The sequence below is a fragment of the Corticium candelabrum genome, chromosome 9 (assembly GCF_963422355.1).
Source record: "Corticium candelabrum chromosome 9, ooCorCand1.1, whole genome shotgun sequence".
Taxonomy (NCBI): Eukaryota; Metazoa; Porifera; class Homoscleromorpha; order Homosclerophorida; family Plakinidae; genus Corticium; species Corticium candelabrum.
In genome coordinates this window covers 7,501-31,500 of record NC_085093.1, presented here as the reverse complement: position 1 = coordinate 31,500, position 24,000 = coordinate 7,501, and the positions used below count along the sequence as shown (strand labels likewise).

The 24,000-nt window shown below is 42.3% G+C and overlaps 6 protein-coding genes across 10 annotated transcripts in view; 4 read left to right on the top strand and 2 right to left on the bottom strand.

Moving 5' to 3' along the window:
• Nucleotides 1–462: 462 nt before the first annotated feature.
• LOC134185097 (uncharacterized) lies at nucleotides 463–3,327 on the top strand. Its single transcript, XM_062652888.1, has 2 exons — nucleotides 463–2,004; nucleotides 2,094–3,327. The coding sequence occupies exons 1-2, from the start codon at nucleotides 464–466 to the stop codon at nucleotides 3,073–3,075; spliced, it is 2,523 nt and encodes an 840-aa protein (XP_062508872.1). The 5' UTR covers nucleotide 463; the 3' UTR covers nucleotides 3,076–3,327.
• Nucleotides 3,328–3,421: 94 nt separating this feature from the next.
• On the bottom strand, nucleotides 3,422–7,710 carry LOC134185098 (putative RNA-binding protein Luc7-like 1). 4 transcript variants are annotated; one of them, XM_062652889.1, is made up of 7 exons: nucleotides 7,592–7,710; nucleotides 5,868–5,962; nucleotides 5,043–5,246; nucleotides 4,918–4,981; nucleotides 4,341–4,420; nucleotides 3,775–4,277; nucleotides 3,422–3,717 (listed from the first exon to the last, which is right to left on the bottom strand). In XM_062652889.1, the coding sequence occupies exons 1-7, from the start codon at nucleotides 7,650–7,652 to the stop codon at nucleotides 3,609–3,611; spliced, it is 1,116 nt and encodes a 371-aa protein (XP_062508873.1). In that variant the 5' UTR covers nucleotides 7,653–7,710; the 3' UTR covers nucleotides 3,422–3,608. The 4 variants fall into 4 exon arrangements, with proteins under 4 accessions (XP_062508873.1, XP_062508876.1, XP_062508877.1 ...); XM_062652892.1 differs by having other exon boundaries at nucleotides 5,868–6,246; nucleotides 7,592–7,704; XM_062652893.1 differs by lacking the exon at nucleotides 7,592–7,710 and adding an exon at nucleotides 6,050–7,438.
• Nucleotides 7,711–7,752: 42 nt separating this feature from the next.
• On the top strand, nucleotides 7,753–14,382 carry LOC134184236 (TATA element modulatory factor-like). 2 transcript variants are annotated; one of them, XM_062651871.1, is made up of 22 exons: nucleotides 7,753–7,894; nucleotides 7,958–9,096; nucleotides 9,206–9,309; nucleotides 9,596–9,713; nucleotides 9,768–9,823; nucleotides 10,066–10,142; nucleotides 10,208–10,304; nucleotides 10,362–10,447; nucleotides 10,512–10,573; nucleotides 10,633–10,697; nucleotides 10,928–10,979; nucleotides 11,044–11,148; nucleotides 11,204–11,296; nucleotides 11,356–11,410; nucleotides 12,704–12,805; nucleotides 12,972–13,234; nucleotides 13,291–13,374; nucleotides 13,451–13,549; nucleotides 13,617–13,781; nucleotides 13,845–13,970; nucleotides 14,033–14,143; nucleotides 14,206–14,382. In XM_062651871.1, the coding sequence occupies exons 1-22, from the start codon at nucleotides 7,777–7,779 to the stop codon at nucleotides 14,245–14,247; spliced, it is 3,219 nt and encodes a 1,072-aa protein (XP_062507855.1). In that variant the 5' UTR covers nucleotides 7,753–7,776; the 3' UTR covers nucleotides 14,248–14,382. The 2 variants fall into 2 exon arrangements, with proteins under 2 accessions (XP_062507855.1, XP_062507854.1); XM_062651870.1 differs by having other exon boundaries at nucleotides 13,427–13,549.
• Nucleotides 14,383–14,692: 310 nt separating this feature from the next.
• LOC134184237 (E3 ubiquitin-protein ligase ZNF598-like) lies at nucleotides 14,693–17,208 on the top strand. The gene is made up of 2 exons (XM_062651873.1): nucleotides 14,693–14,987; nucleotides 15,501–17,208. The coding sequence occupies exons 1-2, from the start codon at nucleotides 14,709–14,711 to the stop codon at nucleotides 17,115–17,117; spliced, it is 1,896 nt and encodes a 631-aa protein (XP_062507857.1). The 5' UTR covers nucleotides 14,693–14,708; the 3' UTR covers nucleotides 17,118–17,208.
• Nucleotides 17,209–17,739: 531 nt separating this feature from the next.
• Nucleotides 17,740–22,178, top strand: LOC134184235 (uncharacterized). Its single transcript, XM_062651869.1, has 2 exons — nucleotides 17,740–17,790; nucleotides 18,470–22,178. The coding sequence occupies exons 1-2, from the start codon at nucleotides 17,760–17,762 to the stop codon at nucleotides 22,069–22,071; spliced, it is 3,633 nt and encodes a 1,210-aa protein (XP_062507853.1). The 5' UTR covers nucleotides 17,740–17,759; the 3' UTR covers nucleotides 22,072–22,178.
• A 155-nt stretch (nucleotides 22,179–22,333) lies between these two features.
• Nucleotides 22,334–24,000, bottom strand: part of LOC134184238 (small ribosomal subunit protein uS5) — a 3,636-nt gene continuing 1,969 nt past the window's right edge. Inside the window, exons 4-5 of the mRNA XM_062651874.1 lie at nucleotides 22,642–23,079; nucleotides 22,334–22,583 (exon numbers count right to left, since the gene is read on the bottom strand). Coding sequence (XP_062507858.1) covers nucleotides 22,408–22,583; nucleotides 22,642–23,079 — 614 coding nt within the window. The 3' untranslated portion in view covers nucleotides 22,334–22,407. The remainder of the gene's footprint in view (nucleotides 22,584–22,641; nucleotides 23,080–24,000) is intronic.

Here is a 24,000-nt window from a genome sequence, read left to right as displayed (position 1 = left end):
GCTTTTTCTAATTTTTCGTTCACAGAGACATTAAGAAATCTTCGGCAATAATTAATTGTCGATGATGCTTCGGACATAGAATGCAAGAATGATACATCAAAGTCTGGTTCGATAGATGTACTGTACCTATAGTTAGGACATTACGTTTGGGGTAGGGTCTAAAAACAATAAAAAACAGTTATTTAAGCTTATGCATGTGTTATGGCACAGTTTCTCTAAAAACCTATATCTGAGAATTTGCTACTTTCTGACTCCACATTCGAAACAATTACTGACCCTCTTCGTATACTAGTTTACTAATATTGTTACGTACTATTATCTAGTTATCGTTAATTAAAACTTGAAACTTGTTACCTTGCAACTGCTGTAGTAGAAAAACAATGTAGCCGCCGAATGTACGGCAAGCACCATAAAGTCACGTGACAGCAAAGCATACGGGAAACCTAGTTTCCAGTGGAAAAGCATGGGCCAAGATTCTAGCAAGCAGTACAGACCACTGCACAACGATGTTATTGAGCTGACTGAGCCATTTGAGGCAGCAAGAGAAGACGAAGATAGACATGAGAAAGACATTGACGATACTGACCAATTGTTATCCCATAGTAAGTCTCTCATGATCAGCACTACAGGAAAAGAGTCGAAGTCGATTCGCTTCAGATTATCAGGCCTTTATTCCGTCAATTCAAAGAAACGTCGATGTCTTCGTTGCTTGCTATTTAGCGGCTCTCTGGCTCTTGCTATTGCTGCCATCATTGGTTTTGTGCTGCTGCTTCCATGCAAGGACACTCCACCTGCCTCGCCCGCGCAAGCTGACACCACAAGCCACCTGAATGACTCTTCAACTTCTGCTGCTGTCTCTCATGCAACTTTGCCTGCAGCTGTGAATGACACTATAAATGTGTCCACAATAGGTGCTGCTGTCTCTGTGACATCACCTCCCTATGTGGAGCCTCGTTTGTTGCATTGGAGGACTGGAAAGAGTGGACTTGGAACTGAGGGTCCTATCAGACTACTTGATGTGAATAATGATGGCACATGGGATGTCATTGTTTCATACATGTCTGGTGCTGCCAATTCTGCTATGTTGAAGCTGATGAAAGGAAAGGGTAGTTTAGAGTCTGGGCTGTCGAACCTGAAGCGATGTGTGAAGAACCATAATCCTGGTGTGTTTGATTATTGTGGTGGTGGTGTGGCTGCTTTCGATGGCGGAACCGGTCAGCTTCTTTGGTATTCTCCAGCGTACATGGAGGTATTTGCATTGAAATGCGGTGGAATCGACGTGAACAGAGATGGACAGGAGGACTGCCTAGCTGCTGGTCGTGTGGGAGTCCTATATGCTATTGATACCAGAGATGGTCACATTATGTGGGAGGGCGACAGACAGGCTATTAATACTTCTTGGAATGTTTTCACTCCTGCTCTGGTTGGAGACTTAGATGGTGATGGAATCGATGAAGTGCTGATTGCTAATGGTGGTAATCAGCAGTATTCACCGTTTAAGAAAGATCGAGATGCAGGACAGCTGTTGGTGTTGCGAGGCAACAGTGGGAAGTCAATCGGTCGAGGTTTCCACATGCCAGATGGACATGAGACATACATGTCACCGGTGATACTGAAACTTCCGGATGGGACAAAGATTGTTCTGTTTGGATCTGGTGGTGAAACTGTTGGTGGGGCATTATGGGCAATACGTCTTGTTGATTTGATCTGTTACATGACAGATATGAAGTCCAACTTGCCGTTGGTGAACTGTTCTACAACCAATCATCAGAACTGGGAGTGGGGTGGTCATCAGGCTGACCTTACAGCACACGGTGTTCCGCTACATAAATTGGTTAACTCAATACAGAGAGGAGTGATGGTGCCACCTGTTTTGGTCGATTTAAATAGAGACACGGTTAGTGAGATTGTTGGTTATACTTTTGATGGTTATGCGTTTGCTATTAATGGTGCCAGCCGAGAAATTATTTGGGAGAAAGACATGCCAGGAACTCAGTCATACAGGTAAGCTAACAAGACGTCATGTTTTGCAAAGTGTTTTGGCGCTTTCAAAATGTCTGTTTGCTTGGACTTACTGCTTTTGATTTATACAGTTCTCCAGCTCCAGCAATGTTTAATGATGATGATATACCGGACATAATGCTGCAAGTTGTCACTGGTGACTGGTCAGCCAACAATTACTCAATGACCAACTCGATAATAGTTGATGGTACAAATGGACAGATATTGTGGTCAATGAAAACTCGTCGACAAATGATGGCCTCTCCATTGTCTCTTGCACAGTCAAGCAGTGAACATGGTGGATGGTTTGTTTTCTGGGTATCTGGTCGAGTTTCGTGGCCAGGTTCTGAGCTGACTAGTTTTCTACCTGGAGCATCAGGTGGAATAGCCAGTTTGAAGAAATCCACGTTTGTATCAATGGAAGAAGTGATGCACGAAGTCGATACTCAACCTGATGACATAGACCCATGGATCAAAAAGGGTACTGTGTCAGTTGTTAAGTCTGGTAATCAAGAAAAAAGACATTCTGATAAGGAAAATGAAGATTTCGACCACGAAGATGAGAAGAATTATAAGGAAGATTTAAAGAAGCTTCTTCACAGTGCAAAACCAGCTGACTATGATGACGTAAAAGACTCTGCAAAGTGTGGTGTTGATGAGAACATCTTCACTACTGAACTGTTTGCTGTTAATTCAGATCATGCTCTTAGTCCAGTCAAAATTGCTGAGGCTCTGTCTTTCAGTGGCGAGAAAGGCACAAACTCAATATCTAAACGTCATGAGTCTCCAGACCTCATGAACGTTTGTAATCAATTTCGACCTAGTATTCGAAGTACATTTGCTGTCGGTGATCTGAATGGTGATGGGCTAATTGAAGTTGCGATGATAAAATCTTGGTCAAGCTATGTTTTAGTTGATTCATCATATAGTCACATGGAGTTTTATACAAGCTTTGAAGTATTGACTGTACACTTGAATGCAACAGATGGCGGCGACGGAATATTTCTGCCTATACACAACCAGCCATGGGCAGGATATATGGGAACAAGAGCAGACAGCAGCTACAGCAAATAATAACCTTGTAAAGTATGTTCCATCAGAGATTCTTTATAGTACATAAGTCTCTTCAAGGTAATAGTTTGTTATGGGCCATAGTTTGTACAATGGGTAGTATATGAGCTACTACATACAGTATGTGAAGGAAGAAACTTCTACTGTGTAATTACGAAAATGTAGGTGTCAAAGCAGCCCTGTACAAGTTGCACTAAAGGTCTATTCTGTAAGACAGGTATAGGTATAACGAATCAACGTCAATGCAATTTCAAATGCTCCTCATGTTGTGCTACCTATGCAATTCTGTAACAAATCATCTTGCCTATACTACACAACTGTCAAGGAAACAAATCGGACTCTCGGCATCTACCGACTCTCCCACATCATACAATTACGTACATTGTAAGCAAGTTCAGAGTTCAGATTACTTGCTGTTTGACTGAATGAAATGCTACGAGTCATTCTACTACAGTCACTAACAAGCAGCACATAGATTACAAATAGCTAACTTACACAATGCATGACAGTCAACAATCAACAAAAACATCCTCCCTTCACAGTTCATACACAGTTGTGTCTGTCTCCACTTTATCCTTCTTTTCCTTTTCCTTTTCCGTTTCTAAATCCTTCTCATCTTCCTTTTCTCTCCCATGAACACGGTCTCTGAAAGGAACACCCGAAATTATGACAGCCTTTCTGAAAACCAATTGTATGACTCACTCATGGCCATCCCTGTGGCTACGTCGCCTGTCTCTGGATCGCGAACGACTTCTCCTCCTCCTGTGACGATCCCTGTCCCTGTCTCTATCTCTATCATATTCGTCTCTGTCTTTGTACCGGCGTCTGTCTCTGTCCCTTTCTCGATCACGGTCTCTGTCTCTTTCTCGATTTTTGTCCCGGTCTCGGCGTCTGTCTCTATCTTTGTCCCTGTCCCTGTCCTTGTCCCTGTCTCTGTCATGATCTCGGTCTTTATCTCGATCTCTTCTGCTTTCTTTTTCACGTTCCCTTTCCTTGTCTTTTTGCTGTTGTTTCTCGGCAACTAAATCTTCAAGTTCCTTCAGCCGTGTTCTGACATGAACAAACCCAAGATGGAGTTTTCCACCAAAATGATCAGCAAGTCGACGATCATTGTCATGCAAGCTGAGATAAGCAGCACAAACTTCACAAACTCTAAGACGTTGTTGCTGTAGTTGAGATGGTGGCACAGATCTCTTGTAGTCCTCCTATAAAACATAAAAAAATGTCTTACTAATACCTGGAACAACTGAAATGCATATGCATCTTGCTTCTGCATCTTTCTTGGCTATTTTCAAGTCTTCAATCTCCTGCATAAGCTGCATGGACTCTTCAACGTTTCCCTCCTCACCTGATAAAGACCACAATTAATTAATAATTGAAATCAAACAAGTTATCTACCTCTATGTATACACTGAGACACAGAAGAAAAGCTAAGAAATACAGCTACAGATGAACTGTTGTTGTCTTCTTAGGAACAAGTTAAATACATTCTTGGTTGTTTACCCATACCCTTCAGTTCAAACTAAGACAGGCACTACCCCTGAAGGAGGACAATATTTGGAAATGCTTTCTTTCCCACATAAATCTCATCCAGACACATCAAATCCACACCTCACAGCTGATGCTAACTTCCATCAGAGCATACACTGATGACCACTTGTTATCTCCCTACCTCCTGGAGACAAAGGCTAACTTGTGAACAATCTTAGCTAAACATTAAACAATGTGGCTGTAGAAAAAACAAGTGGAAAACAGACCATTGTATAAGATAGGGTTTATGGTCAATTGATTGAAGCTACTCTACAGCAGCTTGTTTAGACCTACAACTAGGCACAATGTTCAAACCTAATTTCTCTGCTTTAGCCAACTTCTCTCCAATCTGTTCTCCAATGTCATGGATCTTGTCAGCCTAAACAACCACCCACTGTTTACACTTAATATCACAACAAAGTCTGTCCTTCTCAAGTCACCTTTTCTTGTATCTCTGGTGCCACAGGATTCTCCTCCAGTCTGCGCTTCGCTTGTGTGATCTTTCTGTCACAATCCTTGATGAAAGTACGCAGGCTGACCATCACTTCTTCCTCAAATCCATAATCTTTCGTTTTGGACGCCTTCTCATAGTCTTGTTTCAGAGCCACAGAGTGTACCAAGGTACAAGGACCAATATCAGCTCTCTGCAAAACAATAAAACGGTGAGTGATTAGAGCGCATTGAATCTAAAATTTGACATGGACTGATGAAGTTGACATCATAGGGAAGGTTCAATTTAATTAACAGTTTTTCCTTGAGTCAGATCACAGCAGTTAGCAGCAGTTAGCTCTCAAACCTACTAATGGTGTCCACAGGCATAGTACCCTCCATTGTGCCCATGACATGGTATTATCTGATAACAAACACAATTCCTGTACTCACATGCATGTAAATACAGTGCAATCATTGAAGATAGGCTCTTAGCAACATAAACTTTCATCTGATGTACACCTATCTCACATTTCCTATATGCCACACATGTTACAAGTATACAGTAACAGATAACATTTCAAGTAAGGTCAGAAGAGGCCAGACACCACTAATCCAATAGCAATATGAGCAGTCTGTATCTTGCACCACCCAATGACCAGATAAAGCATCTATTTATGTTCAACAAGCTCTACAGGGTAGTACTGTACTTACACAAGATCCACATGCCATTGTGGTAATCAGACCCACAACCATCTTATCTCCCACTTGTTGGGCACAATAAATTCCAATTGCTCATTCACCTATAATAGCAAATTTAAAACATCACTTCTTACCGTGTTGACAAACAACTCGTTGGGACACATGTCCAACAGAAAGTTCTTGCAAACGTCTCTGTCTGTGAACTTGAGAGGTGCCTTTGTCAGCTCACCTGCATCACAACGCGTCGCCAAAAAATCAGGTCTACCGCATTCCCATCTAGGAATAACACCATGCAACTGATGGTACAACAACGCACGTGCAAGTTGCCGGCTTTTAGCACGGAAGGCGCCCGTGTTCTCCTCTCACTGACTGGCAGTTTAGTAACTCAAAGACTCAAAAACACATGGCATCACACGCAACTCACCCAGGCGTGTGCGCCTCCTCGCGAGCATTACGGGTAGGTTTGTGTTTACTCACCGGCCTAATGCGCCTCGCGATAGATATAGAAACGAGCTATACAGCCGAAGAACAGAAGTCAGAAAAATTAAACTGCGACTCAGTTCCCGATGTGTGGCCCAATCACTAAGATGCACGTCTATTTACAAACTGACTAACATAAATATAATTATGCACAATTCTCTAAAAAAGGCTTTGTAGTGATGAGTATCAGTGTCTAAGCGATGCGTAAGGGGTCCCGTGTCCTAAAATGAGGCCCCAACCACGCAAAAGCAATACTACATGAAAGAACAATCCCCATCATGTATTATGTATAAAGTGTCAATTCTTACAGCAAAATAGAGCTTCAAATTTTGATTTTCAATTTGATTTCGACCTCATCATCACGCAAACTCCAGAGAAACCCCAGCCAATTCCAATTTCACATCCAATCATGCAATCTTATTTGTTATTTATTTCTAAAATGATCTTGTTCTTGTGTTGGGATGTGTCACAGTTGAGGGACGCATACAAATAAGATGCTGGTGGTCCTAGGTCTGTGAGGTGGTCTCACATCACATATTTTAGTTCCATTCTATGGCTAGCTTTCAACAATAGGTTCTAAACAACCCTCACTAAAAGTATCATTCCAAAAAAATGTTGCTACAACTAGAGCCACAATGTATCTATAAACCACAGACAAGAAAAGCTTCAAGATAATCCCAAAATAGGACCTTGTAGGAGAGCTTTAACGTGAGTGCACTACAAACTAGACATCGTTTACCTACAACTAGCCAACAGTTTATGTCTGTACCAGGCCTCTTTCAACCAAGGTGTTCATCAAGAATAATGTACGTATACAGTAGTAACAACTTGTAGCACAGTGAATGGCCCAGAATTTTTCAACATGCTCCTGTTACCTCCAACTTACAGCCTTGAAAGCCATTCATTCAAGCAATAAAAGATGGACAAACCCAAGAACTTTCAAGTGTAGAAGATAAATCATCCCCGTTTGAGAATGTGTTGCCCTAGCCATGTCTTACAAACGTATACAAGCAGTAAACTTTACAGTACAATAATCCTGCTAACGTTGAGGCCATGTCACACATTACCACAGTAGTTTTCATTAAATTGAATAAATTCGTGAATGATTAATTAAAATTCAAACAATTCGCACCGTAGATTTCTTTAAAATTAAACCTACATTACCAGCATAAACAGACATCTACGTATTCCTGACTCATCCGCGTCCAAACCGAGTCCTCAAATGGGGACCCACAAACGGCACTAATCCCATAAAAACTGAGGAGATAACACAAAAAGTTTCTAGATCCTACTGCTGCGTGATGAAGTCTTGTAGACATGAAACAGAGTGTATTATTTCCGACTACAGGCGCACACGTGCATCTCCTACTTCACTTACCGTCTCGATGGGCTCCCATCAGCTGGTCGAGCAATGCTGACATTTGGGCATTAGCCGACATCTCGCTTCACTAGAAACACAGAGAATTCCACCTACTTAGGGAAACAAGCAAGTCACATACGGGATAATTCAAACATCCGGGTAAGCCTGTGCGGATCTTTTTATAATTATTCGCTGTGATCTCGATGAGCTGGCTGGGGAGCACAGGTTTGGCTGATTTTGCGTTCTCAGCGCTCAGTAAAGCGCAGAAACGAATAGACAAGGTACTGGACATTAGAGAAGATAAGAATGAAGGAAGTCACGGTCAGTGTAGTTATACAGCACTAGCCATATACATGGTAATGTTTCTTGATCCACTTGTTACAGACAAATCAAACTCTAGAAAGACATCTTCTTCTGCTAGTAAAATTTTGAAACAGAATACAAGAGACGAAGAGAAAGAGTCGAGCGCTCAGACGTCAACTTCCTTTCCCAACAGCACAGAATCTAGCCCTGAAAAGAGTTTTAGTAGGAAACAACAACAAACAGAGAAGCCCACTGCTGCTGCTACAATTCAGAATGAGGAGGAGTTTTCGTGGAATGTCTTGTTTGATGGAGAATCAAGCAGCTCGTTAGCAGAGCCAGCAGACAGACCAGCACGTCAGCAGTTGAAGTCTCCATCAAAATCTCCATCAAAGTCTGCATCACAATCTTCAAGGACATCAAGAAAGTCAACCTCAAAACATTCTGAAAAAACATCAGACAATCAAGAGATAGTCTCACCAGAAGCAGCTATTCTGTCTTTGTCTGCAAGAAAGCAAGCAGATTCTCATGATGACAAGGTCACTGAGAATGAGAAAATTGACACCAATCAAGGAAGACAGCCTCTATCTGCTGAAGAGCAAGTTCAGACTCAACATGGTGATGTCAAGACACACAAAGCAAGTAAACTTTCGACTATGAGTGTAACTCAGCAGCTAGATGAGAAAAATAAGGGACAAAAATCTTATGAGAGTAGCACTGTGGAGACTGATGGGTCAGCTTTGGTTGACAGTCACACTGGAATGAATACTGCTGCTGTACTGGTAGCACAAAGTCTACCTGCAGATGACATTTCAAAGGCACATAGTAAAGAAGAGGGAAACTTAAGGGCAGATAGTTCTGCCTTACTCGTACAGAAGGGAGATGTTATATCACATGAAGACAGCACAACTCTATGTATGTCACAGCCAGAAGTCACAAGTAATAAATCCAGTCACTTAACTTCCAAACTGAAAACTGAAGAAGAGCATCAAGTTGACACTACAGCGTCAGTACAAGATGATAAATTGAAATTGGAACAGTCGTTTGAATTGTCATTGCTGCCACCTTCACTTCTTGACTGTACCATTGAACAAAAGACTGACTTCGACAAGTCTGTGAGAGATGAGCAAGAGCAACATGAAGGGGCTAATGCATTTGACACAGTTGTTGATGAATTGTCTGTCAAGACTAGCAATGTTGGAAGTGAACTGCATCTGCAAGAGGTCTGCACATCGAGTAGTATACATGACTTTTTGTACTTGTTCTGCTTGGATTCATCGATAGCAGAGTGTGAACATTGACTTGTGTTATTTATGCTGTGTGAATCTGTAGGATGTAGAACGGCTATCTGAGCTTGTGAAGGTGAGAGAGAGACAGTTACTGACGGCTACACAGGAGACTGCTGCACTTCAAGCAACTAATGGCAGTCTAAGACAGTTAGTTTAGCTTTGCTGTAGCTGTGATGGACTGACTTCTTTTTTGTTGTCTGCTTGCTTGCTTACTCAGTTGTGTGCACTCTTTATCTAACTTTGCATTGTATTCAATTATAGGTTTTCATTTTTGCTTGCTTTCTCTGTCTGTCTGTTTGTCTGTCTGTCTGTCTATTAATGGTAGTATATCTTCATAAATCGACACTAAAACATCTCAGCATATCATAAGCTGTCTGTCTGTCTCTATAAATGGCTTGTTTAATACATTTCAGTGACTGACTTTGTGATGTAGTCAGCTTGAGAGTATGGAGGAGTCTCGAGCAGCAGAAAACACAGACTTGGACAACATGCGCAAAGAATTTTGTGATCGTATTAGTGTCACAGAGAAGAAACTCCAGACTGTCTCGAAGGTGAGCATAAGTAATACATTAAAGATAGCAGTTTTTCATCTTGTGACTTTTTAGGACAGGGACAAGCTGAAACAAGAGCTTCAAGATCGGGAGAAGCAGCAGCAAGACAGGTATGTTGCAGTGTCAGTTACTGAGTCAGTGAGATAAGTGTTTGTGTGCGTGCTTGTGTGGTGCTCGTGTGTGTGTGTGTGTGTGTGTGTGTGTGTGTGTGTGTGTGTGTGTGTGTGTGTGTGTGTGTGTGTGTGTGTGTGTGTGTGTGTGTGTGTGTGTGTGTGTGTGCAGACATGTGCGTGCATGTGTGCGTGTGTCTTATTGGGACACATTGCGTCATTTTGTTATCATTTGAATTTAGGATTGACACTGATCTAGCTGCTGTCACTGCTGCAGTCAAAGAGAAGGATGAACAGATTGCTGGCCTCATGGAAGAAGGTAAAACTCAAGCATGTGAGAGTGAAGTAGACATGTTACAATTACTGCCTCTGGACTCGTGTTAGGTGAGAGACTGTCTAAACAGCAGTTACAGAGCTCAAATACAATCAAGAAATTACGAGCAAGTTCGAAGAAAGATCAACAGCTAATTGCATCACTAAAGTCGGCATCTATATTGCTGTATTATTTTGTGTTGACTGAACTTGGGGTGGTATATAGAGCTGAAGTGCAGGAACTAGAGGCGAACGTAAAGGATCTAAAAGAGACACTAAAGTTGAAGGAAGAGAATGAAGATAAATATCAAGGTGTGTACAACGTATGTGACACCATCAGTTGGCTGTACTCTAAATAGTCGACTTCGATGAGTAGATGCCGTTTCTAAGTTAAATGCCGCTTGTGAGCACCAGAACAAAGAGCTGTCTGATCTCAAGGTTTTTACTGAAGCTACTTGATTGTGCAAGTGGATAGAATTGTTTAGCCTGAATTTTAGGAGGAATTAGATGCAACATCAACAAGATGTCGTGGTCTAGAGGGCAACCTGGACAACACATACCGGTGAGAATTGTTACTGGTCAAGTGTGTCAGTGCCCCTAAATTACAGGCATGCACACACATTCGGGCACACACATGCACGGGCACACACACTTAATCTTGTGTTGATTGCCTTTGGGTGATGTTTGTCTGTACTAAGGTCTCTCTGACTTCTGTTTCTGTCTGCTGTACATGTACATTACTGCGTACTTAAATGTGTTACGTTTATTGTGCTACTGACTATCTCTTGGTAGAGAAGTGGCAGAACTTCGTAGGTCACAAGCTGCATCTCAGACTGCAGCTCAGGTAACACTACATCTATGATGGCTACCAAGGGCGGCTTCTCAAGTTAATTGTGGTTTCCGTCTAGCAAGCAGCGGTCAGTGCTGAGGTGCAAGCTAAAGGAGAATTGAAACAGATTCTTGAGCAACAAAAGATGAGCGCCCAACGACAACAGGATGCACTAGCAATGCAAGTCAGTTTGATCTGGTGACATAACGCAGATGGCTCTCCTTATTTGTAGTTCACAGATTGAAGACATGCAGCATAACATGAGTAGAGCTGAACAACAAGCAGGTAGACGAGAAGACAACTTTCGACAAGAAATTGCTGACCTCCAACAGGTTTCCAAATTTCAATGTTACATTTGGTTGACACTTTAGTACACCGCACTGTCATTTAGAGACTACAAGAAGCCGAATCGAGGAATGAAGAACTGTCTCAATCTGTGTCGTTAGGTGAGTGTACACAGCGAGTACATTTCACAGATAACTGTTAACCTACACTGGTCAAAGTCATACTGTAGATTGGTATGTTTTGTGAAGGTAAACGTTTGCAATTTCTCACCTGCAGTTATTATGTGATTTTAATTTTGCGATTTCTAATGAATGAGAATGCTCACCATAAGTACAGTAGTATATGTTTGCAAATATTAATTTTGCAATTTCTTCATAAAATTGCAAATCGCAAAACTAAAAATACTACGAAACATTTCAATCCTACCGTAGATTAGATTATGGGAACCGCTATGTTAATTTATTGTTTGTTATGGAAACAGTATGAATTGCTATTATAGCCAGCATGTCAATAGTAGATCTACTTGTGGCAGGACTTGACGTGATCAGCAAGATACAGTTGCTGTCAGATGTCAGAGTATGTGATATCAGGCATAATAACAAATGATTGTGATATGTAGATGTCCAGACTTTCCAGTAGTGATGTACCATTGAAAGCTAATGTGCCATGCAACTATGATGAGATGATTATCAGGTCTGTTTTACAGTCAGACCTTGTTATTCTCACACCTGATAATCGGACACTCTCACTTGCTGACCAAGGTACATGTGAAACTAATTTACATGGGTCGCTGTGCATTTTTGTTACCAATAATCTGACAGTCACATCAGTCCTACAGAAACCAGCAGGGACGAAGGTGGTTGGGATAATGAGGTCTGACTGTATAACAATGTCCAACAGGTCTGGTGATATTTTTGAGGTGGCACATAGGCGTAGCACCAATGTGATAAGAATCAACAGTTGCTTGCTAAGACACTCCTGTTTCAGACTACAGTGGTGCCTCTTTGGCTTATTATGTGATGTTTCCATCTCTCCATCCATTGTCTGCAAGCTGGCATATGGACATCAGAATGTTTGTTTGTTTATTTGATGACAAACAGTAAATATATGCATAGATACAGTTAGGGTATAATAAACAACAAATGTAACAATGAGAGTGCAATAGATCGAGTCAAAACAATGCTCAGAGTATGGGAGAAATGAGGGTATCATTTTGTGTTCTATTTGGAAAATGTTTGAATGGGATGTGAGGGTTCACAAATGTTCACGAGTATTTCTCGTTAGTGCAAATATTGGCCAGCTGTTCAGGGCCATCTAATGAATGAAAATGAATGATATATTTCTTTTGCCATGTTATGATTATTATAATACTCATTGACAGGAAGATATAATGTGCTGTTGGTTTATTTATGAGTGATTTGTCTATGTGCTGATACTTGTTGTCACTTATTTAGCTACCAAGCCGTTGTTGCGGCAGATTGAAAATTTGCAACATACTCATCGATCACAGTCAGCTGCTTGGGAAAGAGTTGAAAGAAACCTTACTGAGAGATTATGTAACGAAAAGTCATCTGCTGTGTAGTTGTGATTAGCCTCGTACCAGACCCTCTCGTCCCGTCGTTCCCGGTGGCGTTGTCGTGTTATATGGGAACCTGGCACGACGGTGCGAGAGGGTCTGGCACGAGGCTAGTTGTGATTGGATGTGATATTGTTTGCTTACAGCTGAGACACAGTCATTGCTGGCTACAGCAACTGAAAGGGAACGGCTTGCTGTGGAACATGTTGCTGAGATTCAGTCACGAGTTCAGACGCTTGACACACAAACTTCATCACATCGACAAGAGAAGTCTCGGTTGGCTGCAGAAGTTGAACTGCTGCAAGCCAGATGTGATAGCTTGGAAGAGAGTCTAGCCGCTGATCGAGCAAAATACACAGTTTTGCAGTCTGAACATGCAAGGGTGATTGAAGAATCGAAAAGAGAAAAGGTTTGTGGTATGTGATCAGAGAGTGTTTAGGCTCCTGCCATGTTTGGTTGTGTCAGATTGTTCTAGAGCAACAATTTGAACAGGAACGTGCAAGAGCTGAGGTGGAATCGCAGAAGGCTATAACAGCAATGAAACAGCGGGTTAGTCTCATCTTGTTGCATGACTTTTTATGTCTGTTTATATACATCTTAGTTGCTCAACTGGTTTATGCATCAGGATGCACAGCTGTCCAGACAGCAAAGTCTTTCAAGTATAGTGAGCAGTGGGCCTTCTTCTCCTATGTCATTAGTACCGACTATCTACTTACCCAGCCAAGTCAGTTGGACTTTATGTACTGTTCAAGATCAGTTTCTTTACACTTCCTCTTGTATTTTGCTTGTAGGACGAAATCCTAGAGCATTCACTCCATGTTCATTCTCCACATGGCAGTGTGAGTCTCAAATCTCGCCCAGAGAAAAGTGGAGGAAGTAGAACAACTCTACAGCCAGTACTGGAGGCTCTTCAATCACAACTGAAGCAACGGGAGGGAGAAGTTCATACACTACAGGTGCATACCATTGGTCATGAAGTGAAGCAGTGGTGGTGTAAGCACAAACATGTTGCTCTCTAGAGTGAGCTTATAAGTATGGAGAAAGCAAGAGACGCCCTTGGTGAGGAAGTCGTATCTCTGTCAACAAGAAGCAATGAATTGGCATTGCAAGTTACCAAGCTGTCTGAACTTCGATCTCAAAATCAAGTATGTTGATGATTAGAGCTTTGTTTACCTTGTGACAATACAAGTAATGTTCTGCTGTTTAGGAGGTGGAACAACGGTATGCTGCGTTACTGCAGATGTATGGTGAAAAGGCTGAAGAAGCTGATGAGCTGCGTCTTGATCTCCAGGATGTCAAATCAATGTACAGGCAACAGGTGGGTGTTGGAGTGCACATTGGAGTGATTCACAGTCATGTTACATATCTAGCTATTTATAGATTGAGCAGCTGTTGAAGGAAACGACAGCATCACAAACATAAAAACGATTAGTAACTATTTAAGACTTTATTATTGATGACGAATGAGACTGATAGCGATCAAATATTTGACTCAAACAAACACATATTTCTTGTTTTGTTGTAAATATCAATTACATGAAAAAGCTAGTCTACAAGAGTCAAGGTACAAGGCTAATGAGGTAGCAAGGAAAGTGTCTAATTAATTAAAAGTATCTTTCAAGGGGTGCTTCATTGACACTTAGTTCTGTTTGACTTGAAAGCTTTTAATTAATTAAATGGTAGTGGCTGTGTAATTTGTTAATGTGAAGTATGCAACGGACACACACACACACACACACACACACACACACACACACACACACACACACACATATAGTATCACCTGCTGACACGTCACTTTCCTTTCGTTACGCAATGAATTTAAAATAGCAACAGTTGAGGTGTCCCGTATGTTACCCAACTTACTGCCACCAGATAAAAGGATGGCAGCGAAAGTCGACCGCCAGTCGAAAGACAGGCCAATCAAACTCGATCGCAACAAAAGCTTCAAGCGCTTTGTGAAGATGTCTCCGATCAACGTTCCCAGCTCACCAAGAAGTCCCGGTGGGGACTCTCTGAACGCGTGCGTTCTTTGTTTCAATGACATCGACGTCTACGCAGTTGGCGAGTGTGAGCATCCACTTTGTCACAAATGCTTCGTAAGACTACGAGTATTGTGTGATGATGACCAGTGTCCCGTGTGTCGGAATCCGTTACCAAAGGTGAGGACATACACATGTACACCTCGTGGTCTAGACGTAGGCTGGAAATATCACTCTTCTCGGAATCCCTCTTCTTTAGTTGTGTATCCTTTTTGTGTCTTTTTGTGAAAGCATTTGGTTTGATAGTCATTGTGGCTAGTTGTGCGAGATAGTTTGACTTCCGGTTGTTGAGTCTGAGTGGATGTTTTGTGATGAGTACATGTTGGTAACGAGTGACGAGCGTTGACTTAGCTGCTAGGCATCAGTTGTTAATAGACTGTTGTAGGTTTTTTTGTAGCTTCTGAGCATTACAAAGACTGTCTACAGATTTTGAGTTGCACAGGCATGCGCATGCGCGCACACAAGCACTCACGTCTAGGAGTTGTTTGCTGTGACATTATTGTTTCTGTAACGTCATATATGTAGCAATTAATGTATTTGTGCATTCACTGCTGACTGAAAGCAGAGATGCAATGTGTCTCTGATTGATTTTTTAATATGTATTTGTTGGGTTTACCTGGTTCTTATTGCTAGGTTGTGTTGACTGACAAATTGAAACCATTCTCTTCATTCTGTTTACATGATCGTGAGTATGACAAAAAGCTGGATGCTTACTGTGTTAGTGATGAGATTCGGCACACTTCTCGCTCTTTGCTCAATCACAACTGCCCCATTTGTCAGCGCACATTCACACAGTTTGAACTGCTTCGAACCCATGCACGGAAGGCACATGAACGATTCTATTGTGATCTGTGTGTTGGGCACTTGACTCTTTTCTCTAGTGAGAAAAAAATGTACAGTCGGCCAGATCTGGTCAAACACAGACGCGTAGGTGATACAGATGACACATCACATCGTGGACACCCTATCTGTCAGTTTTGTGATGAACGTTATTTTGACAATGACGAGCTGCTTGTTCATCTTCGACGCAATCATTTCTTTTGTCATTTGTGTGATAAGGATGGTAGACAAGACTACTATGTGAACTATAGTGATCTAATGCAGCATTGCAAAGAAGAGCATTTTGTGTGTGAGCAAGGAAACTGTGCAGGAGAAAAGTTCACTAATGTGTTTAGGAGTGAACTTGATTTACAAGCACATGATGTGAAATTTCACAAGAAAGGAAAGTCTGCAAGAGTTCTGCCAATTGAGGTGACTTACATCAGTGGTAGGCAGTCAGTCATAACAGTTGAAGACTACGAGGATGTAAATCATAGTCATCAGTCTAGTAGTGCTGCAGCTTCTGGTCATCGTCAACTAGCACAGCATAGACAAGCCCCTATCAGTCAATTGCCTGTTGCTCGGGAGAATGAGCAGAGATCTAGAGCAAGTGAGCTGTCTGCTAGAGCAAAGGAACGTGAAGCTGCCAAACCTCAGAGAAAAGCAAAAGAAAAGCAAGAAACTCGAAAGAGTAAAGTGAACAAGCAGACTCTGGAACAGGACAAATTCCAGCCAAAATTGAATCCTCCTCCAGGTTTTGGTGGTGAACTGAGTCTTCCTGCATCTGTTAAAAATGATACTCCGAGTCCTCTAGCAGAAGAAGATTTTCCACTTCTTGGTGCTACAACAAACCAGTCAAGTGCTATTCCAGAGCAGTGGAAATCCAGATCACTTCAAGACTTTCCAGCCCTTGCTTCAAAGAGAGACAGTCAATGTGTGGATTATGGTAGGTTTAGTAAGACAGCTAAGAAGCAATCTCGCCCACCACCTGGATTATCAGCTTCATCCAAGAGCCTACCCCCAGGACTGAGTCAATCTGCAACAAATGTTTCAACCGCAGCTAAAGAGGCAGCAGACAGAAATGAGGCTCTGACAATGTCCATACAAGAGATATTAGACAACGACAGTGCCAAATTCTCTCATTTCCGGATGCTGTCTGCTCAATTTCGGAATGGTTTATTATCATCTGATGAATATTATAGTTCATGCATTTCTCTTGCTGGAAAGAAGAGATTCGAGAAAATATTTCCTGAGCTGGTGGGGTCACTGCCTGATCCTGTGAGAAGAGAAGAGCTGATCAGCGCCCACAATAGGGCCACTGCATTTATGCAGCGATCTGACTTACCCATACTAGGCAATTGGGGATCAAAGAGCAAGAAATATTTGGAGGAGTTTCCAGCTTTATCGGCTGTACAGACTCGTGCTGTCTAATACCGTAGTGACTGCTGTAGCTGAAGAGTTGGTATCATCGAAGTCTGATGCTTTAGAAATGTTGTGTAAATCTACTTCTTCGTCCCCAAAATGACTAGAAATGACCCACTCAGTAGGAATATAGTATTAGGAGGTACAAACCAAACCATCTGATAAGTGCGCACCACACAGAACATTAACTAACACATACCGCACAACGTCTAAGTCCAGTACTGCGCAGGTTCAATCTTTTAGTTAATTAAGTTAATTAAGTTAAACGTAGTTAATTATTGCGTTACAATTTGTTCCCACGTTTCAATTCTATCAAGTCTAAATGTTAGCTCATCGCCCAAAGCACACGGTAGAATCACGACAGAGGTCAGAAGAAAGGTTGATCATCATGATCATCGCAAAACACGCCAAACGCACAAATGCCGGATCCTAATGAGGCCTTAACTGATTCAATGCACCGCTATACCCTCAAGTGCAAGTTCGAAGAGAAACATTGCTTTCTCGATAGCTCACGCCGCTAACAAATGGCAAACATCGAAAGTGCAGTCACCACGACGTCACAGTGCATGACGTCACATAGTGCCCCGCCCTGCAAGGGATATACGGGTAAGTGCCGAGTGCTTCCAGGAACTACATCTTGATTGTCAAAAAATGTGTTCCTGTTCGTGCACCACTGACAGACGTAAGAGCTTCGTATGTGTCTAGCTTCTTTTGTTTTCCCTAGAAAGCAGTAAGCATGTGCTGCAGATGTGACGGGCTAGGCTAGTCTAGAGACGGCTACCTAAGGCGAGGGAGTAAAAGTATCCTACTGTAGACGTAGTCTAGACGTGGTGGTACTAGAATTGTCATGAAATGCTGATTTCAGTGCCAGGATATCTGAGATGTAAAGTTAGAGGAGCCGCACTTTTCACCTTTGTACAAAAGAGCGTCTGGTGTTGTCGTTTGTTTGTGGTGCATGTGCCTGGATTCGCATGCCTAGTTTAATTAGGACGCTAACGTCACAGCTTGATTCTGTAAATAGTGATGGTGTGCAATCTGTTTGACCTTGCTAGGTGGTCAGCATAGGTACAGTACAATTGTTTGGAAGGTGATCTGTCTAATTACCTAAGATCTGGCCATGGTTGTTGCGTAGAATGCGGAGGCAGGACAAAGGAACGACAACACCAGACGCTCTCTTGCCCTCAACAAGTGAACAGTAATATAGTAGTACAATTACTAATATCTATGCTCGATTCCCTACTACTGGGCCGGGTAATGCACTAGCTACAAGATTTATAAGGCAATCTTGGTCAGTCGTGCGCATGCGTTAAGTTCTTGTACAATAGGCCAAAATTAAAATTTTTCTTTGTTCTGTCGTTTAGATATCATCAATGACACTGGTCTTGGTGAGCAAGAATATGATGTGTACATTTGCTACTATGGCGAGAACATTCGCACATCATTTGTGGAACCTGTCTATCACCAACTGAGCAAACTTGGTGTGCATGCTTTTTATGACCTAGAGAGTGTGGCGTGGGGAGAATCCATTACTAACACTCTTCAGACTGCATTGTTGAAATGCAGGCGAGTTTTACTAGTTGTATCAAAGTCTCTCATTGATGAGAGGAGATGTCTGATAGAATGTAAGGCACTCTTACACAATCAACGAGAAGGCACCACACAGCTCATCTACCCCATACTTGTCAACATTGATCGAGACACATTTTGCAGTGCATTTCCTCTTCTTGCTGATGTGCAGCCACGCACTGCAATGGGCACAGCGGAAAGCATTAATGAGCTTTGTTTTTATCTCAAGGAAGTTTGCTCAAAACCACTGTACATTGCGAAGAGATCTATGCCTCTATCTATTGCACCTGTTAAAGAAAATGGTACCATGGGTAATGGTCGTATTCCACAATTTGAGAAACAGTATAGTGTTGGAAATCTTCGACAACTGGTACCACACTTTACAGGAAGAAACACTTTAGTCAACGAGGTTGTTGATTACATTGTTAGTAGTTTAGGATGTACTATTTGTGAACTGGGAGGGACACCAGGGGTTGGGAAGAGTATGGTTGCTATCGCAGTTGCAAGGGAGCTCCAAAGTCTTCAATGGAGAATTGTTTATGCTGATTTAAGGGATGTGAAGTCCTCTGCCATAGCTGCAGAGAAACTACTACAAGAAGGATTATTGGATGATAGAAATGTTGGAAGTAAACTTTTGGGTCTAGCTAATGCCTTGAAAAAGTTAGCAAAAAGGAGTCCTCTTCTGGTCGTTCTTGATGGTTGTGATGGTCTTCTGGAAAGTAACTGGTTACAGGCTCCAACGTCATTAGTCCATCATCATGCCAGCTCCCTGCACAATCTCTTGGATTCCATGTCACAACATAATTGTGATCTCAAAGCATTGTTTACGTCCTCTCACCGAGTTGTGCCTTTTGATATTTCATTTAAATATTTCCAGGTTCCTCCGCTCAGCATCGACGATGCGGCTGAATATCTTACCAAATGCTGCATTGATGCGAATGTGCAAGAAAAGTTGCTTCAAAAGTGGCTCAAGAAGTTGGCAGAACAGTGCGGTGGCTTTCCCATTGCTCTCAACTTTGTTTCAAGCATTATTTGTACAAGAAATCTCTCACCCAAATCTGTGGTCAATTTTCTGTCAACTGAAGGAGTTTATAAACTGCGACAAGTGTCTAGTAGGTTGCCATTTGAGCACTACAACTGTTTCTCTGCAGCTTTCTATCATCTTCAGTCAGACACACTGAGGAGCCATTTAGCTTGTTTAACTGTCTTTGTGGGGTCATTCAATTGTGCTGCTGCTTCAGCTGTTCTACAATTGAGTAGCATTGTAGTCCAAAGAGATGTGATACATCCTCTTGTAGAGAGATGCCTGATAGAAAATAATGGGAATGGTGGTCAGTACTTCATGCACTCTGTTGTTCGGGAATATATCTACGAACTTGTTAGAGAACAACACCACAGCGATATTTCTGAAGCCAGTGCTTTGTTCACTAACTACTACATAAAGAAATTGAAGGAAGCAGTGGAGCTATTTTGGAAAGATCCGTCAACTGCGTTAGAGATGCTTGACTCTGAGTGGCACAACTTTGAGGTTGCTATCAGCTTCAAAGATGGCTTCCACCCTAGCTGCATTTCAGATCAGTTGATACCGATTGTAGTAGATGCTCTACCACTACTGGAGACCAGATTGTCTGGCTCGATGCTCCTGAACTTGTTGCAGTCATATAGCAACTTCGATTGCTGTCAGACTGTGAGAGCACGACTGTTGCTAGAGACTGCCAAGAAGCTGATTGAGCAATCCAATGTAGATAGAGCGTTATCTATCATAGCAGGCGTGAAGGAACTATTGCCATATCACAATATTGAGGAAAAGGAGATCTCTATGCTTGTAGCATGTTATAATGCAATAATGGGTGACGCTTTGCTTGCTCAGAACAAACCAGTTGAAGCGGTTTTCTTTTTAAGCAAGTCCTGGAAGCTTTATGAATCAATCTGTTGCCAAGGCTACCAGGCTGTAGGAGTTCTAACAGTCTTAGGTCGATCATATGCTGATCTTGGTCACATGGACAAAGCGATGGAGTATTACCGGAAGGCCACTCACATGTGTTCACTGCAACTGGGAGGACATGACAAAGATGGGCTTTTGGGAGGCCTTCAACGTGGCATTCATCCCTACAAGGTGGTTATATTGAAGCAGATGGGAGAAACAGAAAGCAGTAGAGGAAATCAGCAAATGGCACTTAAGTGTATGGACAAAGCAATTAAAATACTATCACAGTTGCGGGCATGTGACTTGTTGTTGGCTCCCATTTTGTATGAGAAAGGGGTAACCCAATTGCTCAACAACCAGTATACTGAAGCAATACATACAATAGAGACGTCATTCGACCAAACAAAGCAACTGAACAGATATAGTATGCTGCATTTCTTCACTGCTTTCATACTAGGGAAGTTGAAGTACAATATAGGAGATTTTGAGTTAGCTATCAAGTGTTTAGATGAAGCTGTCAAGACTGCGGCTCACAATGGATACACTGGTGATGCATTTGTTGAGGCTTTGGCCTTTCTTGCTATAAGTCAGAAACAAGTAGGAAAAGCCACACACAGCTCTATAACATATGATAAGTTTAGTGACGCATTGCAGAAGTGTGGCTCTCAATGCTGCATGCAAAACCCTGCCATAAAGGCTCTTGTCAACTCATCACCACAATTTGTGACATCAGCAAACAGCTTATCTGATGATTTTGATCCACCTCGAGCAATGTTTTGCTGCTGTCGATACAGTGACTTTACCAGACACCATCATGTACCTCAAGCAGTCTTAAATTCTCCACTTTGTCTGGCAGCAGGCAAACGTCGTTTTGGTCATCAACTGCATCGGTCGCCATCTTTTCATATTGATACTCCTGTTAACAATGGAACGTGCACTCCTGATATCTCTGACTTGCTGCACAGGAGAAATTCGGTGACCAATGTTGGAAGAACACCCACATCGGTTGAAGCAGTCTTTAGATCAACATTATCAGTTGACGTTGAACCACCAAGAAGCAAGTTGAGTGGAAAACAGCTGACAAGAAATTTTGCTGTCAAGTCAGACAATGACGCAGCTGAGGGTTACTGTACAAAAGGTCCACCACCTCATGTCCAGCGATTCTTGTCATGGACTTCACAAGGGTCAACTGTCAGTTATGGCTCTGACTCTGATGATGGCAATGAACAGCGTATGTATCGAACTGATTCGCAAGAGTATGACTTTGTACATCATAGTCCAATACCCAAGCTGCGACATAGTCACAGAAAATTATCTGCAGAAGGAAGACACCGACTGCTACAGATGTCAAACTTCAGAGCAGCAAGTCACGATGTAGAACCAACTGGCCATTCAATACCAGAAGATGACACAATAGATGGCAATGAAAGCACCAAAAAGCTGGTTTTTGTAGAAGACCATTTCACATAGGCAAACAGATGACTGTAGTATCATTTTGTAACTCGCACAAACTAAACCGATAGAACTTTAACTGAATACTGTAAATTTAATAAAGGGCATATATCATTTGTTACTGATATTAGTTGCTCTGCAACTGCATGGACTGACATCTGTTGTGCACACTACAACACTCATACACCTATCTAAACAAGCGGAAGACACTGCCAAAGGATAGAAGGGACAAGTACCCCAAACGCGACGAAACAAATCTACACCAAACTCAGAGCATCCGTTTGCTTGTTTGATCTATTACCACTTTAAGACTAGGACAACGACTGGCTAATCCTAGCACTTGTAGTTCTGTATTCAGGATGAACTATATGCGTCCATCCTGACATCAGTAGCTGGAGCACCCTTGGGAGGGTTCTTCGCCAGGTGGTCGGTGAACTCCTGGTAGGGACCCTTGGTAAACTGTGTATCCTTCCACAGATCTGGAGTGAGGTAGGAGTACGTCTTCGAGATGGCAGTGTAAGTTGCTTTAGCTGCAAACAACACACAAAGATACCAATTGAATAACAAACTGTGAACGACAGTATTTACCAAAGTTTCCCAGAGTTCGTGTACTGCCCCGTGCTGATGTGTAGCAGTCATCTATTCCGGCCATCTGAAGCAACTTCTTTGGGACAGGTGCAGAGACAATGCCCGTGCCGCGTGGCGCTGGGATCAACCTCACTCGTACAGATCCGCATTTGCCAGTCACTTTGCATGGAACAGTGTGAGGCTTTCCGATCTTGTTGCCCCAGTAGCCCATGCGTACAGGAATGACTGACAGCTTGGCAAGAACTATGGCTCCTCGGATGGCAGTTGCTACTTCCTTAGAGCATTTCACACCCAAACCAAGATGGCCACTGTGGTCACCAATAGCTACAAATGCTTTAAACCGAGTTCGTTGACCAGCACGTGTTTGCTTCTGAACTGGCATGATTTTCAATACTTCATCTTTCATTGCGCTGCCAAGAAAAAAGTCCATGATCTCGGCTTCCTACAGATAAACAAGAAAATGATGTGCTTGTAGTACTAGTAATTGAACAGCTAATATCCTTCTGAAAACCACAATAGGATTGTCGCAAAGCATTATACATTTAGACGTATGTTTCTTCTAATACCCCGTTTGCTGGCTCCGTTTCTACTGTACGTGTAAACACAGGCCGATCTGTGCCAGCTCGGATCAAGTACATCGTGTAAATGCAGTGTGCTGGAAAATGAACCGTGCATGCTCATTTGGTACAAATGGCGTGGAGTGAGAAAGAGACTCTGTGTCTTACCCCATTGGGGAGCGACCAAGAGCATGTTCACAACGAGCCTAATCATGATTAGTTTGGCGTTAGTGCACTAACGCTCCTCGTTCAAACTGGTCCGTGCCCAAGTGACTTACTAATCTTAGTTAGCGGTGTGAACGCGCTTGCGCTAATGTTGGCCTAATCATAGTTAGTCCAGATGTCGGTGTGAACACGCTCCAAAATGTGCAAGAAACAAATTTCTGAACTCTGTTGGTGCAACAGTCGCCTGGCAATAGACCCATGTCTCGTATGAATAATACGATGTCTCGTATATGTCCTACACATTTCTCAATACGACTGTTGTAACACCATAGAGAAAAATGCGAGCAGCTTGGCTTCTGTCCATTGCAAACGCATGCTAACGTGAGCTATGTCAACCTTGAGTAACTATAGCACGTTAATGACACGATCACTAGAAGCATTGGCTCACTTCTACAGAGTGTGTCATGTAAACGCAGGCTGAAATGCTGGGCTGGAACGGGCTTGCTTGCTATGCATGCTCGTGTAAACGAGGTATATGTATACTACTTGTAATCTATAAAATTGTACAAAGCGACTGTCGTTTCACGTGACCACAAAGTCCATAATCATCAAAGAAATATCACATATGGGGCATGAA